The sequence below is a fragment of the Aptenodytes forsteri genome, unplaced genomic scaffold (assembly GCF_000699145.1).
Source record: "Aptenodytes forsteri isolate BGI_AS27 unplaced genomic scaffold, ASM69914v1 Scaffold72, whole genome shotgun sequence".
NCBI classification, from domain to species: Eukaryota; Metazoa; Chordata; class Aves; order Sphenisciformes; family Spheniscidae; genus Aptenodytes; species Aptenodytes forsteri.
This window is the reverse complement of record NW_008796193.1, coordinates 7,754,031-7,773,578: the sequence shown is the minus strand read 5'-3', so window position 1 is coordinate 7,773,578 and position 19,548 is coordinate 7,754,031. Positions and strand designations below refer to the sequence as shown.

At 41.6% G+C, this 19,548-nt stretch overlaps 1 protein-coding gene across 1 annotated transcript in view; it reads left to right on the top strand.

Moving 5' to 3' along the window:
- Positions 1-19,548, top strand: part of MCF2L2 (MCF.2 cell line derived transforming sequence-like 2) — a 173,640-nt gene that overhangs the window by 142,662 nt on the left and 11,430 nt on the right. The window contains exons 22-27 of the mRNA XM_009288057.1: positions 3,907-4,128; positions 5,494-5,586; positions 6,011-6,089; positions 9,370-9,442; positions 12,614-12,723; positions 16,802-16,897. Of these exons, the coding sequence (XP_009286332.1) occupies positions 3,907-4,128; positions 5,494-5,586; positions 6,011-6,089; positions 9,370-9,442; positions 12,614-12,723; positions 16,802-16,897 (673 nt within the window). The remainder of the gene's footprint in view (positions 1-3,906; positions 4,129-5,493; positions 5,587-6,010; positions 6,090-9,369; positions 9,443-12,613; positions 12,724-16,801; positions 16,898-19,548) is intronic.

The following is a 19,548-nucleotide window of genomic DNA, read 5'->3' as shown; positions in this document are numbered from 1 at the left end:
GATTTGTTGGCTGAACAGGAATAGTTCATTAGCTTTTTAATTTCTCCAACATACAAGGTCAAATCCAGCATCTGGCTTTTTCTGCCATTGAAAGTTCTTAAAGAATTCTTTACTAATATATCTTCTGATGGAGCAGAAGTGCTATATATTTTTGAATCTTCACTGAACAAATCTTAATTTCAGTAACACAAAAGACAACACTGGTCTTAAAATGAAATATTTTATGCTGGTGTAATTGGATGTAAAAGAGTATTTACAGCTATACATTTTATTTAAATAGAGAGAGATAAGCCAACAGCTTAAAGTGACTCACTACAGATGAGGATTTGTCCAAATATATTTACTACTGATAAAACCATTGAGACCTCTAAAGCTGAATGGTAAAATAATCTTAATTCTGTATGTTTTATTCCTATTTGTATTTCCTGAGAATGAAAACAAACCTGGTCCACTTTAGTAGTCAGTTTTCCTTTTAGTTTTCCTACTCTTGGGAAGCTGTTTTATTTTATTTAGAGCCAGTGGCAAAGCTTGTGTTCACTTTTCCATCACAGTAGACAAACTTTCCCTTCTAGCACTTTTGTTTTGTGAAAAGTTTTTCCTGGAGCAGTATAAATGAACATTGAGACACATCTCTGCCGCTTTCAGGTTTCTCCAGACTTTCTTTTATGGACTTTCTAGGGACAGGTGTCTTTATCCTGGTGCCACTGTTCTCAGCACTCAAGGTGGTTTTGCTTGATGTGACTTTTTGAATCACTGGTTGCAGTGACAGCCTGCTGGCTCCTCCTGGGGTTTCCAGCAACTGCTGTACAAACTGGTAACTTGCACATTGCTGAACATGTTACCTTGTTCAACAGTTTCTCTTTTGAAACAATCAAGTCTTCATCTGTACTTGCAGGAAAGATAGGACTTTTCCTGTGTGGTTTTTCTGGTTCGAGTCCATTTGGTTTCAGTAGTGAGTCTTTTACAGTGTTCTAGGTGTCAGGAGAAATAGCTTGTGAAAGCTTCTCTAAATCATTCTGGTTATGGCTAATTCTGAGTGTCTCAGAGATTCATTTTAGAAAGACTCTTTAAAGCCTGGATATTATTATTGCAGACTTGGACCAGTCAACATGGGCACGAGAAGCTCATGGATACAGCACGTCTTTTACTTCCCCAGTTTCCACTGTTTCTGATGCATCCCCAAAGAGAAAGGTAGCTTTCCTCCTCTGTTTCCCAGTTTAAATGTATGTAATTAGCAATTTTACAAAAATTTGTTTTTAAACAGTTCCGTAAGTTCTGATGGGCAGAAGAGCTTCTCCAAGAAAAGTAACGTTATCCTGAGCAGAGGGGATCTATCCAGACTCCTATCCATGTAAATGTTGCGGTCATCCTTTTGCCTATTCCTTACTTTCAAATCTCAGAGTAGTTTTATACTGAGGAATTCAACAGAGCGTTCCTGTTCCTTTTCAGCTTCTACTTTTGAATTTGCCAGCCTTCCATGGAATGCCAGATAGTAGCTCCAAGGACTAGATTTTTGCCTCTGCTTTGTTAGCTGAACCAAAAGACATGACAAAGTGGAACATGGCTGCTATGTAGCCCGATGCTGACAGGATTCCTGAGATGGTTTGTTACATGATTATTAAATGGGGTGAAAGTGTGAAAGAGGATGAACCCAATAATTTCTTCTCCCCATTCCACCTGTCCCAGGTGCTCAGCTGTGATGCCAAATAAACACCTCCAATAGCTCATGAAACCGCACCCCATCTTGTGGAGTCTTTCCCACACAGGCATGATAGAAATACTTGCTTAGAACACCTTTCAGAGAAGGATATTATGCCAGCAGAAAAGCAGGTTTTGTGGCAGCTGATGAATGCTCCTAATTGCATAGGATACTCTGCTTCTTGGACCTGTGCACACGCAGACTTGAGGAGCTGAACTCTTGGGTAAGAAATTGCTAACATGTAAGTTTGGGGTTGGTTTTGTTTATTTTTAGGCAAAGCCACAAAAAAAGTAGAGTAAAGCTTGGAGAGCATAAGCTTTAGAGATGTTTCCTACTACCATCCTAACATTTGTATACCACCTGGCCTGGGTATTTTGTCCATAAGTTATACGGCACTTAAGCCATTCATATGTATCTCTCATCTTCCATAAACATGAGATACAGTGTATTGTTCTAACAGGGAATAATTATACTTGAGATAGTGATCAAATCCTCCATTTTAAATAAACTTCCTTTAGGACAAAATATTGCTGTCCACTAGCACAAGTTACCAGAAACAGTGTCCTCCTCTCTATTTGCTGCCCACACTGAAGAGAGAGTCCAGGGCTTGTGGGCTAATACTCAAAGTCTTTTGTGGGATTGCTGCAGACTGCCGTCCCTGTCCATCCTCTTTCTCTCTGCAGCGGTAGCCTCCCACTTCACTTGCTATAATCCCAATCCTAGATCCAAGATTGAAGAGATGGACCTATCACAAGAGTTGAACTGAGCTGCTGGATCTCAATGCCATATCGAACAGTGCCTGGAGTGACCGGAGCCTCTCACCATTGTCAGAACTATGTAGAAAAAATGTTTGGTTTTTCTATTTAGCTTTACATCTCATCAATATGCTTTTCACAGGCTTGCACTTTACACCTGCGTGCACATATAAATACAAACACACACAGTCCTGTATGCACAAATAAAAAATCCAACTCTATATATTAGAGATGAGAGACTGTTAAAGAAATTACTGGGGGTTTTTTTAATGCTTTGGAGAGTCTAATAATACCCTGATATGGAGTGGAAAAGTACCTAATCAAACCCTGGTTTTGCAGTTGGGTCTAGGGTAGAGGATGTGGAGTGAGAGGGAGAACAGGTTGCAATCCATAGTTTAAGAAATCAGACATTCCCACTTGAAGCCAACATCTTCACCATATCATCAAAGGAACATATAGATGTTGAAAATAAGTGCTTTAATGATGCACTGAGCTTATTCCCTCAACTTATTATACAAAGCACTCCTAGAAAAACTTGCTGCTAGGATAATTACGTTTATCATTATTTGTTGAAGCCCATTACCATATAGATGTTGCCATGTCCTCTATCCACACATTGCTACACTCTTTGGTACTTAACTGTGCTATAAATGTTTGTGCTGGTGGCATCTGAGCCAAATATTTATATCGGTTGAAGTATTTACCCATCAGTGGTCCTTAGACAAGGGCTTTAACTTAGAAAGGTCTGGTTCCTGCTTAGTTTCAATCTCCCTCAGGTACTTTTATGGCTCCTTGGTGCATTTTCTCCCCCTTTGCCCAAGGATGTGCAGCATTGCATAGTTTGCAGATGGTGAGCCGAGAAACTATTGACAAAGCTTTTAAAGACTATTTTGCAATGGGAGGGAATTACACACCTACATATCTCTAGGCACCAATCTGTGTCTTCAGACATCTAAGCATCTTTCAAGGTTTTGCCCAGGGATAGAAGCAGCTCATAGCAGAGCAGAAACTGAACCTAGATCTTTCAGAGCCAAGGCCTTTGCTTGGATATCTGGACTGCACTGGGCCTTCATGCTGCCTTGGAGTCAGGAGTCTTGAAACCCAGTTCTTGTCAGAAGATGCTTCCTCTCAGGTCATCAGAGGGGACAGCCTGTGTGTCAGATCCAAAGAAGTCCTGAGACAGACCTTAGACACTAACTATGAATGGGGAGACAAACTGGGAATTATGGACATGGAAAACAATGGGTTAATGGTTATATGAAGAAACCACACAGGTCTAGCAAGGAGACGTGCAGGTCGGATTCCAGCTGTAACATGTCTACTCTCCAACACAAAGGACGCCTAGGCACATGCCTCTGCCTGGAAGCTTAAACACCACTAGGGGAAAGAACTGTGCCTGGGATTACCCTAGTTTGAACATGATGTAGGCTCTCTCTTTTCCTTGCTTGCTAGGGAGACGTCAGCGAGCTTGGCAAGCTGTTGATGCAAGGTTCATTCAATGTGTGGACTGACCACAAGAAAGGGCACAACAAGGTGAAGGACTTGGCTAGATTCAAACCGATGCAGAGACACCTCTTCCTCTATACAAAGATACTACTTTTCTGCAAGAAACGGGAGGAGAACACAGATGGCCATGAGAAGACGGCTTCATACAGCTTTAAAAATTCGTTAAAGGTAATAAAAGTGGTAATGGTGGGGGAGAGAAATAAATCTGGTGTTCTCACAACATGGGGATGTTTCCATGTGGAGACTTGAAGAAGGTACACATATCTGGAGCTATCTTGCAATCCTGACTAAATGAAAGCTCCCATTTAGTTTTGATCTGGAGACAGACCCAGCCATACGTTCTGCAGCTCCAGACATGCACGTTGGTTTTGCAACTCGATACAAACGGGCACCTTGTGTGTTGTTGCCCTGCGTCCCATAAAGAGAAGCAAGACTGAATGGACCTGCTTGTCTCATTGTTCTGCCTATAAGCATCCTCCAAGTTCAGTCCTATCGCGAGTTTTACTGTTGACATCAGTTGAACAGATAATAGGTACAGATGAATCACAGTGCAGTAGAAGTGCCCTTTTATTTGCAAGAGTGACATTTCCAGATATGAGTCAGGACATTTTCTGTTAAGCTGAGATTCACAAGCCGGCCAAATGTTCCCTTTAAGCACATTGGTGTGACACTTGTGACTTCAGACAACTAACATGGGTCATCAAGTGTGACGCTGCAAACTTATTACCGGGGAACCAGACAGGAGTTGTAATAGAACCTGGCTCAAGGAGTGAACCAATTCATACAAACATTTGAAGTTTCTTTCTGTGGAGATAGCAGGAATGATGACATAATCAAAGCTGTTTAAATCTTCAAATCTAATGCTGAGGCAAATCAGAACAAGGGGGATGAACAAATACAGGAAGAAGATGGGAAGCTGGTAAGTATAGTAGCAGCTGGACTTCAAAATTGTGGTTAAGAATCTATCATTTAAGAAATCTAGAATTATTTTCTTCAGTTCCTTGTTCATCTTGCCTAGTTAGGCACTTAGCTCCTTGCTCACCTCTTTTTTAAATTTTCCTGAAACTATATTGAATTTTTTGTGTTGTCTGGATTTGCAGATGAGTCATTAAATCTCACAAAGCCCTGTTCCATCCCTCTTCCTCTCCCACCTCAAAAGGTCGGTGATGGCAAGTTGAAAATACCATCTTCCTCAAACTGAAAATTTGTATAGGTGGACAAGAGCCAGGATAGGGTTGAAAACTGACCCACAGCTCAAGCAAAAAAAGCAAAGAGGATAAACTCGTGATCAGACATTAGCTTGTGTTACATTTGAGCACTTAAATATTTTTTTTTTAATTTTTCCTATAACAGTCAAAAAGATGAATGATAAATTAGATGTTGAGAAATAACATGTTCTGAATTTTACTTTTAATGACTCCCTAAGGTGCAGAAGTGAACGCAGCCTTTTAAAAACACTTCTCAGAGGATAAAGAGTTTGAAGACTATTGACGTTTACCAGATTCTGGCTTCTTCTTTTCTATTTTGAAACAGATGAGCACTGTGGGCATTACAGAAAATGTAAAAGGGGATAACAAGAAGTTTGAGATCTGGTATAATGGCAGAGAAGAGGTCTATATCATTCAGGTAACAACAGTCCTTTTTTTTTCCCAAGGACTATACTTCCTTTCAATTGAATTGTTTTTAAGAAAGTTTTCAGTTTCATGACTTTCACTGTCTGGTACGCTCAAGAAGCAAGAGCCATTGGAAGCTTCATTGTTGTGTTGGCACTGAAATTACCAATTTATCATTGTGAAAATGGTCATGATTTGGGGTAAAATAGGAAACAAAGAAGTGGAAAATTACTTGGAATGCTGGACAGAAAAGCAAGGACAGGACCTTAGATTCATGGTAACTTTTCCATCTTGAAGAGCATCCTCTGCTTTGCTCAAAGCTGGCCACAGTGTTTCATTCCTTGGGGAAATCGAGAGCAAATGTAGGTTAGGGCAGCCAAGTGATTGGCAGCATGCTTTAACTAGATCTGCTTTGCCTTTTCCTCTTGTGTTCTCAGGCATCTTCTGTTGAGCTGAAAAACACCTGGATTTCAGAGATTCGCAAAGTCCTGACAGGACAACTGGAAGCATGTAGAGGTAGGACACACAGAGCGAGATCTGGTAATGTTGCCTTCCTTATGTAGCTGTGTGTGACAACATGGAGCCGGGTTGAGTTACAGTGCTGTCCAGTACCACCAGTGAAATCAGCAAGTACAGATCTTCTGTGCGAGGATCAGTTGGGTGGTTGCAGCATTGCTGGGATTTAAATGCTTGTCCTGATCAAAGAAAATTTCTTAGAACTTTAGAAACGTCATGAATAATTACTGCATTCACAGTTATTCGGAGGAACATGATTTTCCTCTGTTCTCCCTCTCAAGCCGCAACCCTAGAAACATCCATTTACATCAGCATGTGAGGAGATGGGATCCCAGTCTTCACTCTGTGCCTTCTCACATGACCTGACACAAAAGATCTCCTTCTACATACATGACCAGACACAGCAACTGTTCCTTTCGGTCCTATTGCTTGTTTTGCTTTGTGTGGTTTTTGAGGGTTTTTATTTTAAATCTAGTCGCCTGCCTTATGTTTTAAATGTCAGTCAGTTATCCCATCTTTTTATCTTAGTGACCTCCCTGTAAAACATGGTTAATGACATTTTCCTCTCTCACAGAGATGTCACTATGAAGGTGACTTGTGACATGCTCAACACATGAATGATTAGTACACACATAATTACCTAAAATAATTACACCCTTTTTATGTAAGATATTGAACCCAAGACAGACAAAATTCAGTTAGGTTCTTCCAGATAGCTTTCATCACTATGTTCTCTTACTATCTGAGATACTATTCTGTTTATGAACAAGAACGTACAGAGTCCTAAAAGCCATTTTTCAGGCTCTTAGGACAAAAAAACATAGCTGTGTCCAATACAGACTTTTCCTGTGCCCTGGCGTTGCTTCTCACCTTGACCTGTCACCTTGCTTCTCTCACACACACACCTCTCTTTAAAGCAATGCAAGCAAAGCCTCTCCACCCACATCCTTCAGATTCCTAAGCAGACTTTGTCCCAGGTGGAAACCTATGCCTGTGCTTTAACTTTAGAGGTCACCTTTATTTTAATTGTCTGTTTCACAAAGACAATGAGTTCTTACAACCTCCTTAAGTGGAGGGAAACAACTATGCACATTAGCCTCAGCAATTTAATCCAATCCATAACAATACACTTATTTACAATGCTTACTACTCAGGTCTTTTGTTACTATTCTTGTCTTCATCCTTTCTTCTTTTCATTCTGAATTTCATTGTGGTGGGTTCAGCAGGAGCTGCTGAGGAAAGAAGTCAAGATTCTTATCAGTGCAGTTTCAGGACTTGATCTAGGGACTCTCTGATACGGTTTGTAATATTTACTTCTGAAGTATAAAAGCTGGCTTTACTTAGGCTATCACAGAAGAGAAGAGTAGCTTATGGAGAAAATGTATGTGTTTAATAGGATAGAGTGCTAATCCTCCATGTGTATTTCTAGGCAAAGAAAATGAAGCTTGTATGTCACCCAGATGAGCATTTGTGAAATCTTTGTAGCATACAAGACCTATATGCTAGAGTTACTATGCATTTTCCAGAGAAAACTATGCAGGAATCAAGACTGAAAGTTTTTGAAAAGATTTATATTTTGATATTCTTTATTGTTTTGTCTTAAGATCATAAGATCCTAGAATATTTCAGGTTTCAAGGGACCTCAGAACATCATAGTCCAACATCCTGCTCAAAACAGAGTCAGTTGTTGGTCAAACCAGGTTACTCAAGACTTTATCCAATCTGGTCTTGAGAACTTCTAAGGATGACTTTCATGACTCTATGAGCAAAGTCAAGCTTTACTTCACTGTGAATCCAGCAGAACAGCAGCCAGAGGGCAGAAATTGTATCTTATATGCTATTGCAACTCTTCCATTGCCTTTTCCCAAATGATCACATGAATCAAAGCCCTTATTACAATACTGACAGCAGGAAGCAAATGCTTTGACCTGTGGTTTTAAACGGTTGTTTCTATTTCCAGTGACTCATGAAAGAAGAGGCCTTAATTCATGCTTAATCCAAGACTGGATATTTCTCCAACTGTGCGTTGTAATGAGAGAAGGAAGAGGGAGACATTTGTTTGCCTGGGCTGTTTTTAATGACTTGTTAGGAGTTGCACAGGGGGTTGGAATGCTGGAAGGAACCAGCTGAGATGAATGAGTGAGTAAAGGGCAAAGAAGGTGGCCAAAAGTATGTGATAAATAGCATAACATATGAGTCATTAGTGTCCAAACACTTAGTGTATACACACCCCCTATCGTATACTGCAGTGAGCATGGAATGCTAACAAGGCTTTGGGTAACGCCTTGATCCGTCGATCCCAAAGAGCATAATTGTCTCGTGCAGGCAAAGGAATTATGGATGCGGCTTAAGAGGTATGTGCAAGGCTGTGAATCTGTTGCCAAAACCAGGAATGGAGCTACTTCTGACTCCCCACTCAGAGTTCTCCTTTCTCCCAGCATTCCCACCCACAAAAGACTTCAAGTTTAATCTTCCAGTGCTGCCCCTGTCCCTTTGTCTGTTCTCCTCTCATTGACTGGAGCTTCATCTTCTTCCAGAGTGAAATAGCCCCAGGATCTCAGCTATCTGAGAGTTTGAAAGCAGCTCCTTCCATTGCCTCCTCGCTTCTCAGTGTCTGAAGAATGCTAATTGTAAACAGCAATGTAATTGCTGATACATGTTAATAATGCCTGACTTTCCTGGCCCTGAAAACCAGGTTGTCAGCATCTTTCTTACTATCTTTCTCCACCCAGCAGCTACTGGACACAGATACAAATGAGTCTGTTGCTACCTTGCAGCTATGCAAAAAGAGTGAACAAATGGCATCTGAATCACATTTTATTATTGCTGTTCGTCCAGGATGCTGAGCAAAAGCATTCTTCAGAGGGATGGGGATATTTTGTACTGGATGTCTGCGTGTGCAAAAGGACTGATGTACATGTGTTGCTAAATCCAGAAAAAGCTGTGAGCCGCAAAACTTGTATTCTGGGAAAAACGCCAATATGTCCATTCCCAAGATCCAAGTTGTGCAGTGAGCTAGGAAGAGGTACAGAGGAAAGAGAAGGTGGTAGGGGAAGAAATTTCTTCTGCATTGAAAAAATCTGGGTAGAAGAGCTGTTTGGGTGAGCTAAGTTTTCAGCCTTTAAGACACCATATGCCTTTCTCTTCAAGCATGAGTATTCCATTTTGATTGCAGCAGCAGTCAAAATCTCTCCTCTCCTATTTCTCTCTCTTGCCCACCTTCTATGCAAACAAGGAAGCAACAATTTGAAGCAATTTCTTTTTACTTTTTCTTTAACAGAAGCAAGTCAACTGCACCAAAGAATCACCGAGAGTGTATACCATGCACCAATGGATTCCTCCAATGCAAGCAGGTAACCACAGCTATCATGGCATATCAGGGCCATGTTTTGTCTTGCCTTTGTGCTTTTGCAGTACCTAAATTCTTCGTTTTCTGTGTTTAGCTTCCTGGGTACGCACTTCGATTGTCTTCAAATTCTTTAAAGACATGTAAATGCAGATAAAGGTTTTGTTCATGGGGAAACTAAAAATCACAATGCAGAATTCATTTCAAAGATGATAATTTGGTTTTGCAAAAGAACCATATGCTCCGGATTAACTCAAGTTTAGACAAAATGTATTGGAACATTTCTAGGACGTTAAATGGAGCTGTCAGCAAATTTTTGTAATGACCCAATTGCTGGGCAAGTTTAATGCAAGTTGGCATGGCATATCACTATAAAATTTTAGCAGGATCAATGAAACCAAGAGATCCCAGGTAACACAGCCAGCCTTTGAGAGTTGTACAACTCAATGCAAGAAATTTTAAACAGACGCAGTGCTCTTAATCCTGCACCATATTTTCTCTAGGCTTGGTTACATTTGCTTTGTTTAAGGTTTAATCTGAAAAGGTTTAAGGGTGAAAATCTTTCAGCAAAACCACCTTGGGGATAGGAGAAAATTATTCTAGTGAAATACGAAATGCAATCACAAAAATGTTTCAAATCAATCCAGATGTATGTCCCTCTTATAAAGCTCTTAAAGTGAGAATTTTCAGAGCAGAAATTATAGACAAAATATGTCAACAGAAAATTAATTAACTCCAGGAAGAAAGGCCATGTGATTAGCTATTTGTCCTAGAGTGGATTAAACCAAAGGAAAAATTAAGTGCTGCTTGTCCTCACTCTGCCAACTATGCCAGAGAAGGAGAGGTTACATACTTCTGCTCCAAATGCTGGGTTATTATAGGGTGAGGAAGAGTATGGTAAGTCTTCATGAAAGAACAAAGCCCCGGGCTTTCATGAATGGAACAAAGAGTACAGAGTGTCCTATTGGCTACTATAAACTGAGGCCACCTTGATCCTCTGTAATATGTGTCTCAGAGAGAAGCAAGGACAGGGAAATTGCAGCACAAGGTGTCTTTGCACTGGCTGATGTGACGTAGTGGATCCAGAATTCTCAGGCTGTGGAGCCTCTTCTGCAGCCTGTTTTGGGATGCTGGGTGGAGGCAAGGAGAGGAAGGAGGAAGCTAGACTTTGTGATAGCCACCCACATGGGTGTAGTCTGTCTTTATGACTGACATGACTGAGCAGCCCCAGTTGTGAAAGGCGCTATAAGTAAGCCAGTGATAGACAGTATTAGTTAAAAAGCAACCAGCATCATCAGTGCTCTGCCAGTGGTTGGAGGCCAATTAATTATTGAGGTTTTATCTAACCAATAGACATCCTCTCCTGGGTTGCCCATGTGTAACAGTGACTCTACTGTTTATTGGGAGTTGTCAAACCTGTACTGTGACATTGGGGAAATCTGTTTGCAGGACACTCTCCTGTCCCTGAGCCATATCTGTTCAATGACAGTTCAAAGACTATCTCCTTTACTTGTTTATATGCCGTCGCAGCGCTTGGGGCTGCAATTCCATGAGGTAAGGCAGGGCTGGGCTGACTCAGGACTGGAGCTGAGGTGTCTGCAAAAGAGACACTTAGAGCCGGTGCCCTTAATGCAGGCGGTTACTGAATGTCCCTAAGTCCTGTTCAATCTATTTAAATTATCTCTCTGTAAATTCTTCCCCAAAGTTTCAGTGTTTAATCCTAAAATGAGATGCCTTGTGGTATCTGTTGCTGCTGTATCTCTCTCAAGGGATGGCTGCTGCATTTCAGTGATAACGAACTGATCCCTTTGTATTGTTTTCTAATCTCTTTAAAAATATGAAACTTAAATAGACTATGTTCTAACTGCTTAACTATCTGCTTTCTTGGAAATGACCGATTCAGTCATACATCCATGTAAAAATATCCTGTGCACATAGATACACACAAACACTTGGAGTTTTACTGCAGATGCTGTTTCAGAGAAGCTCGTGTGTTTTCTTGGTGTCTTTCTCACAGCTGTAAATCTTTAACTCTGTCAGCTGCATGTTTCACAGTTATCTCAGCCTAGCTGGGAAGGAACAGAGAAAAAAGAATAAGGAAATGTGAGTGTGCTTTGGATTTGTTCCCGTATTTATTTTGAGCCCCATTTTGGACCTGACATCAGGCTGTAAAATCACATTTTGATTTAGTACAGGAGGTAACAGAGGCCCCTGTTAAGGTTCCATCAGAAACAGGTCAGAGGTTCAAACACAAAGCAATGAGTCCCAGGCTGCCTTGTAGTTATAAAAGGAATTCACAGATCTCTAGTATTCCAAATGTTTTTAAGTTTTTAATGATACAGCAAGACAAACCCTATGAATGTTAAGTATAACAGTTCATATGTTAATTGTAAACAGCAGTGTAATTGCTGATACATGTTAATAATGAGCATTTTGGGAAAGAGTATGTCGGGTGTGTAGATGAAATGTGTGGAACATTCAGTCTGCCAAGGATAACAGTCAAACACTCAAATTAAACCACCAGACATTTGCAAAACAATGAGGATAAGAAAATCTTGCAGCTCGAATGCCCTACAAACCTGGGGCAGGGGGGTCATTCCCATTACAGACCGGTAAGGGCCGGTACCTGTGCAAATCTGGCAAGACGGTTCCCCTCGTCTGTGGTTCAGCTGTAGATAGGGATATCCCACTTGGATGAATGTTTTCAAAGAGCAGAAGAAACAGAAGTTGGGAGATCCTGGAGCCAGTGGAATGTTCCTCTAAGCATGGTATGACCTCTACATGACCATCCAGTACCCATTTCTCTCCTGGAGTCGAATATACTTATGCTGCAAAGGATGGAAAACTGGGGTCCTCTTTTCTAACCTGGTTTCCTACCCCTTCCTTCCAAATCTGTTGCACTTGCAAGAAGAGCTTGTGCAGACTTAACCAGTTTGTTCTTCCATTTTTCCCTTCTCAGCTCTCACTAAGGACATCCCTTACTGTGTGGTATGGAAAGGAGGCGCGGGCTAGAATGGCTTTTTCCACCATACCTGCCTACACAGATGCAGAATTTATAGTGCACACAATTTTAAAACCTGTCCTTAGGCTTCCATATCTGAGGGTAAGAAAGAATGCTTAGTGCTCGGTTAGGTATTAAGCAGGAATGTAACTATTTCTGTATTTCTTTTGTCCAAAGGTATAGCAGGAAGTCGTCAAGTATATATGAAAACAAATCTGAGACATCAAACGTGGAAGCATCTAACAACAAAAACAGGAATTCCAGTCCCAGCTCCAGACAAAAGAGAGGTAGGAGTTCTGACACAGAGCTTTTTGCTTCCAAAGGGTAATATTTTTATTTTTGCACACTAATTTCTAGAGTTTGATGAGGATACTTTAAATGTACGTTGTTTAAACTCAACATCAAAAAAAGAGTGCTACAAAGCTGAGTGACTGTATGGTGATACTTCTTGAACACCAAAAAGTGTTACCGGTTTAGGATTTTTTAAGTCTGAGTTTTGATGCATTACAGCGCTCTTTATACAACTTGTGTTTTTTAAAAATAGAATTTCGGGGGGGGATAGTATGTGTATTTTAACCTTCTATATCATGGCTAAATTGGTTTCTAGCCATATTTAATTTTTAGATTGTCAATGGACTTTGTTAACAAATTTCCTTGCTTTATGTTGAAGAGATTTTTTTTGCCTCCTCTGTGTATAGGTTCCCCTCTAGTGTATAGTAAATAAACACACATGCGATCACTGAAAGTCCCTCCATTATCTGAAGCCATAAATATAATAGATGTGTTCTGTACAATGTAGGTTAAAATGAACACTAAAAAGAAACTGAATGTCATGAGGCAGTAGCAGGAACAGAAAATCTTTCAACATCAGTTTCTCTTTTAGGTAGTATTTTGAAATGTTAAAGCAATGACTTTTCTAATAATATAAAAAAGAAAATTGCGAGGTCTTAAGAGATGAATGTCAAAATCAGGCTTAAAGTAACAGTAGGCCCCTTTAAAAATAGAGATGGTAAAAAAATGTTGAATATTTTTTTCTTTGAAAAATAGGCTATTCACCAAAAAATTTTTCATTGCAATAACTTTTCATTCTGGGGAGAAAGTTATAGATTCTTCATTAAAAAAATCAGATTTTATTAATTAAAAACCTGTTTCAGTAAAAATTTCCTTTTAGAAAATACGATTTTTAAAAATAAAAAAAAAAGTTGGTAAGCAGACTTTCATTTGAAATTCATAAACCCTGTTTAAAAAAAAATTTCCAGGAAAATTATTGGAGTTTTATAACTGGTCCAGCTTACACGAGAGTGTGGGAACTGGGATCATCACCCTATATGCCGATTTTCATTCTTCCGCCTTCTCTCCCATGCCCAGTTCCTCAGGGCGCTCTCTGCAGCTCCTGCTAGCTGGGCCGAGGGCCTCCTCATCCTCCGGCATGCGGCTGCTCCCGCGGAGCCGAGCAGCGAGTCACTTCTCTCGGGGGATTCAGGGTGTGCGTGTGCATCCTGGGCTGCAAAAGACGCTGCGCAGAGAGCCAGCGGAGGAGCTATCCGGCTCTAGGTGTCCCACCGAAACTTTGTGTCCCTGTGAGGCACCAGAGCCTCTAGCTGGGACTCCGCAGGGGCTGCACTCGTCTTAAAAATGTACGGTTAGGTCCTGCGTTCGGAGGTGCAGCGGAATCGTGCTGCGGCCCCCTGGGGAGGGCACGGCTGCGCTAGCCTGCAGCACCCGAGCAGGATGGTCTGGTTCTCTGCCAAACCTGGCTCTTTTGTGCCACCTACTGACTCTCGGTATCTATGTAGTTAATCGGAACGCAGATTATTTTAAAATACTGTATTCTTTCTAGTACAGAGGAGGAGGGCACTACTGGCAAGCTATTTCAGTTTCATTATTCTTATGGATGAGTGCCTGTAATTGAGTTATCTACATATAAAACAGTATTTTGTGTGGACCTGATTGGTAGATTCACTGACTTGAAGCTATATGGGAGCCGAGTCCTGCAGGAACCTCTGGAGACCACCTAGTCTAACCGCCCTGCTCAAAGCAGGGTCAATTGGAGCACGTTGCTCAGGGCCGTGTCGAGTTGGGTTCCGAATATCTCCAGGGGTGGAGACTCCATAATCGCCTTGGGGATGCTGTCCCGCTCTTTAACCACATTCACAGTAAAAAAAGTTTTTTACTATTTTTAAATGGAATTTCCCATATGTCAGTTTGTGCCCATTGCCTCTCATCCTGTCACTGGGCTCCACTGACAAGCGTCTGGCTCCATCTTCTTTACTCGCTCCCATCAGGAATTTATATACATTGATAAGATCCCCCGAGCCTTTTCTTCTCCAGGCGGAACAATCCCAGCTCTCCCACTCTCTCCTCGTGTCAGCTACTGCAATCCCTTAATCATCTTCATGGCCTTTCGCTGGATTCACTCAAGTATGTCCATGTCTCTCTCGTACCGGGGAGCCCAGGACAGGTCACAGCGCTCCAGGTTTGACTCACTTGTGCTGAATAGAGGGGAATCATCACCTCCCCAGACCTGCTGGCAAGGTTCTGCCTAATGCAGCCCAGGACGATATTGGCCGCCTTTGCCACAAGTGTGCATTGCCGGCTCACGTTCAACCTGTTGCCCATCAGGACCTATTCCTCATTATGTTTGGAAATGGTTTCCAGGGTTATTTGGTACACCTGCAGAACAAAGGAAAAGGTTTGAAATGACTCAAGTGGAGACAACATGTCTTTAGAGACCAGTCTCTAATAATTGGCTGGTGCTGGGAAGCTGTGGGGACTTGTGAAATCCTAAGGGGTCTGTCAGTGAAGTGGTATAATTGCATAGCTAAAGAACTAGCATATAAACCTTCCCCCTATACACATGCACTGTTGTACTTGCCGCATGACTCTGTGATAATCAAATACTATGGATTTTTTTGCTGTACACAAACAGAAAGTAAATATATTTTGTATACCAGTTTCTGGATTCTTTATAAGCTACAGTATCTTTACAAAGATTGCCTGGAAGTGGGAGCAGCCATGGCAGGGAATGGCTCTTAGGCCAACACAAGCAGTCTGAAAGTCAAATGCTTCCCAGTGCACCTGTGGGCAGCCCCACAGCTGAAAATGCTGCTCCGTAGCAGTTCCTCACCAGATGCACCTGCCTGGCCCAAAGCTGGCATCAGGCCACTGGCTGGAAGGAGCTGAACCACACCGACATAATACTTCTGTATTGTTAAAATCTGTTCATCTCTCACCCACCTATGCATGCAGGCACCTCGGATGCTGGATTATCTTGGCTGCAAATCAGGAAGTGATGGGATGCGCTTTCCTTTGGAAGCACAGCTTGTTTGTCTGTTGCTTGTCCGTCAGTGTGGGATTCACTGTCTCTTCATGTTCCCTTTGTATTTCTGGTGTTCATTTGTGCCTCTAATGATTTTCACTTGGCAGCGTATGAAATAAAGAGGAGGAGAAAGCTAGTGGTTAAATCCTAAGGCACAGAACCAGGCAGCCAACACATGGCTTTTCTCCTGCTCTATTGCCATAAACCTTCTGTGTGCTACCTGCCCATGCAAAGAAAGGGGAAGATGCAGAATTCGGCAGGAATGCATGGATCTGGGGGTTTGATCTAGGTCCACCTCTTTCCTGCAGTGCAAGTAACTGAGTATCTTTCAAACCCAGAGTCTCAGGACCTAGATCCATCTGTGACTTATGCGACTGTCAGGCGGCATGACTGGCTTATTCATGTAGGAGCCTGGCATGTAAGCTTCGCTGGCATGGCACTCCTTACATCCCAGCAAATCATGAGATCAAATGCATGACTATATGCCAGCTTTGGAGGCTGTTAGAAAGACTTCAGCGGGTAAGGCTGAGAGCATATCAGCCACAGGGCTGATGATGGCAGACTCTTCAGTGCTAGTACTGGATAGCAGAAGTGGGACTGCTCGCAACACTGGCTGTCTGTACATGTCCTGCACTGCAAGGCTTCTCTTATTTTTCCCTACAACCTTGCTGTTCCAACCACAATGATGTATTTTCGTAGTAAAAGGCACTAGACCCTTTTTAATGAGCTTGCTGCTAAACTGTATTTTCCTTTGATGAGAGCTACATCCCTTCACCTGTTTTTCTTTGGTTTTGTTTTGTTGTTGTTTTTCTCCATTAAAACTCAGTGAGCCAAACTCAACCCAGGGGCTCTGTTTGGCTCAGCTGGTTTAATCACCCTGACCTCATGTCACCTTTCTAATTGATTACCTCTTGCTCAGGCTTGAACTGAAGCAAAATTTATTTATTTATTTTAAGTTGTCATCCAGTGCTAACCTTTCCTTTCCCATAAGCTGAACAGCTGACCCTTCCTTCCTTATTTCTCTTCCCTCTCCCTCTCTCTCCTAGTTGATGCTTCCACCAGCCTTAACCTTGAGCGCACAGCGCTTGCTAGAAAGCGATTCACATTGCAAGGTCTTTCCAACCGCAGAGCTCCACCCAAAGGTAAAATCAACCCATGCAGCATTTGGTCTCTGGCCATCTGTCTCCTGCACTCCCACAATGTTCTCTCCATCCCATAGTGCCATCCATCACTATTTCCTAAAGTGCTGCCGCATCTCACCAAAATGCTCCTGTCTGATACACACATATGGCTCCCCTTCTCAAAGACGCTGTTAGCAAAAATTGCTCCCACGGCAGTGTTGGCAAGGCAACCTTTGAGTTGACTGGTTGGATCTTTTACTGGTGCACAGTGCAAATAATGTTTATTTCCAGTTTCCCTCAAGGGCCAAAGCATGAACATGTTTTGAACCATCAACTTAACTTCTTTCAGCAGTTTACTGTCTTGAAGGGAAGAGTATCATTGTGTTGTCCTACACAAGCTTTTTATATGTTAAATTGTTCATTGGTTGGACCTCTTTGTTTTTTCAAATGTTGCTCAGCCATGGCCTAGTGGTAACACTGAGGAACCGGAATTCAGATGGTCTGGGGTTTATTGCCATTTCTACTTAATTATGTTATATGACACTGTAAAATGGTGTGTTCTGAGTCTTTGTGCATAAATGTTTAGAAGACACTTAATATCCATGAGTAGAGAGCATTGCATGTTCCTGTGATGGCTGTACAAGGAAGAGACTTTAGAGGAAAGAAAAAAATGTGAATAGAAATTAACTTGAATGACTACTTGCAATTACTTTCTGAAAAGATAATGTAATTACTTTTTTTATTATTATTATATGACTTTTCTCCTGTTCTGATAAATTATATTTCTTCTGTGAGACAAAGGGTTAGTGTGCAGTGATGGAGAGGGTGAACATCAAAGAAGGAAGAAGCAAGATGAAAGAATAAAAATTACAATGTTATAAAGTAGATGAGAACACACCAAGAGCCAGAGCAGCCATAAGATTCTGCTTGCAAGGTTAAGGCTGCACTTGGTAGTAAGATCCAAGATGGACAAACCAGTTCAATGTTCTGAATACAAAAAAGGGAGTGGTTTTCAGATCCTGTGACTTGAGGAAATCAATTCCAAAATACAGATTTCGGAAATGCAGTAATTCGGGTGAGTTTGGATCTGCAGTTTTGGTTTGGGCCTCTTCTGCTCTTTTATCTGAATTTTTCTTGTCATGTGAAATGTCTTGCATTTTATGCAGTCATTCCGCGTTCCAGACAGCAAAGCACAGTTCAGAAGAGTTCATACCCCCTGAGCCGTAGGCAGTCTCAGCTCAAAGACTTGCTGGGTCTGGTTCCTTCAGATTCCTGTGAAGCACCTCCATTACACAATGTCCCATTTCACTTTCTTGTGCTGTTCAGTTGCTAATCTGGTCCTGGCTGAGAGGAAACCAGTTGGCAAATAGTCTGGATGATTTGCAGTGTGGTCATTTCTGTAGGCAGTGATGATGCAAAGCTCTGTTAGCACTATACAGACTGGCTGTTAAGGCAGATGGGAAGCTGTGAGAAGGTAACAGGGAAGTTACTGCAATAAGAACTTGTCCTGCTCTTGACCCCTTTGTCTAAGGATTTGTTACTGGCCGTGGCAGGAGGTGGTGTACTGAGCTGAGCATACTTTGGTTCAGACCCACTGTGTCTGTTCATGTCCAGAACACATAAAAGGGAAGGTTTAAACAATAAAATAACAAGACAACTAGGGGGAAAACAAGATTGCCTGATAGATATCAACCGGCAGTGGAGCATGGATTCTCAAAACATTGCTGAACTGTCTGCCCAGGCTGGATATGACAGGGTACAAAACATTGTACATAAGCATCTTGGTGTTTTGGCCAAAGAAATGCCAACGTCTGGAGGAGAAACTTTACCATCCTGCACACCATCAGTGCAGAGACCCCAAGGCAGCCATACCAGAACTGATACCAAAGTGTGTGAAAGCCCACACTCGTAGCATCCTGCATCTCCCCGCCTTGGGTAGGCGTTAGCTGTCCTGGTTTGCAGAGCCAAGCTCATACTCCTTGGAGTTGGCACAGGGTCTCTAAAAGCTGCATGATGTGGTGTAGATGTAGCCCAACACCGTAGTTATAAAGTGAAATTTTCTTTGTATTTTAATAAGGGCAGTTACAGCAGTCTAAATGTGGAGTCATTCCATTGTAATTATCACTGAGAGCAGAGTTTAACCTCTCCTTTTTCTTCAGCCTTTTAGGAGGTGTGAATAAGGATCTACTTGAATATATGTGCTTTTATGAGTAAATTGATAAGGAAGTGCATTGGCAGATACAGAATTTACAGTCTTTTTACAGTAGCCAATCTACAGTTAAAATTGCACTGAGATTTTAAGGAGCTAACATGGTTTCCTGATGTTTTGGCATAATAAAACTTTATAGGAATTGCAGTTCAACCAGTCACGCTAATTTCTGCTCCACTGGAAACATACAGTGAATGTGACATTTACTAGGCAGAAATATGGAAAAAACTAACAAAAGAGAAATGTTGTGTGACTGAACATTAAAATAAGGAAACGTGAAGATGAGGAATGGGAAAGAGAATTTTAAGATCCCTGGCATGGAAATCTTCACGGTAGTATAGTTCTGCACAGGATATTTAAACCCGAAATATAAAATCATCTGAAACTTATTTTACTCCAGTGCTGTATGCCAGTTCACCATGGGGGGGGGGGGGGGGGGGGGGGGGGGGGGAAAAAAGAGAGA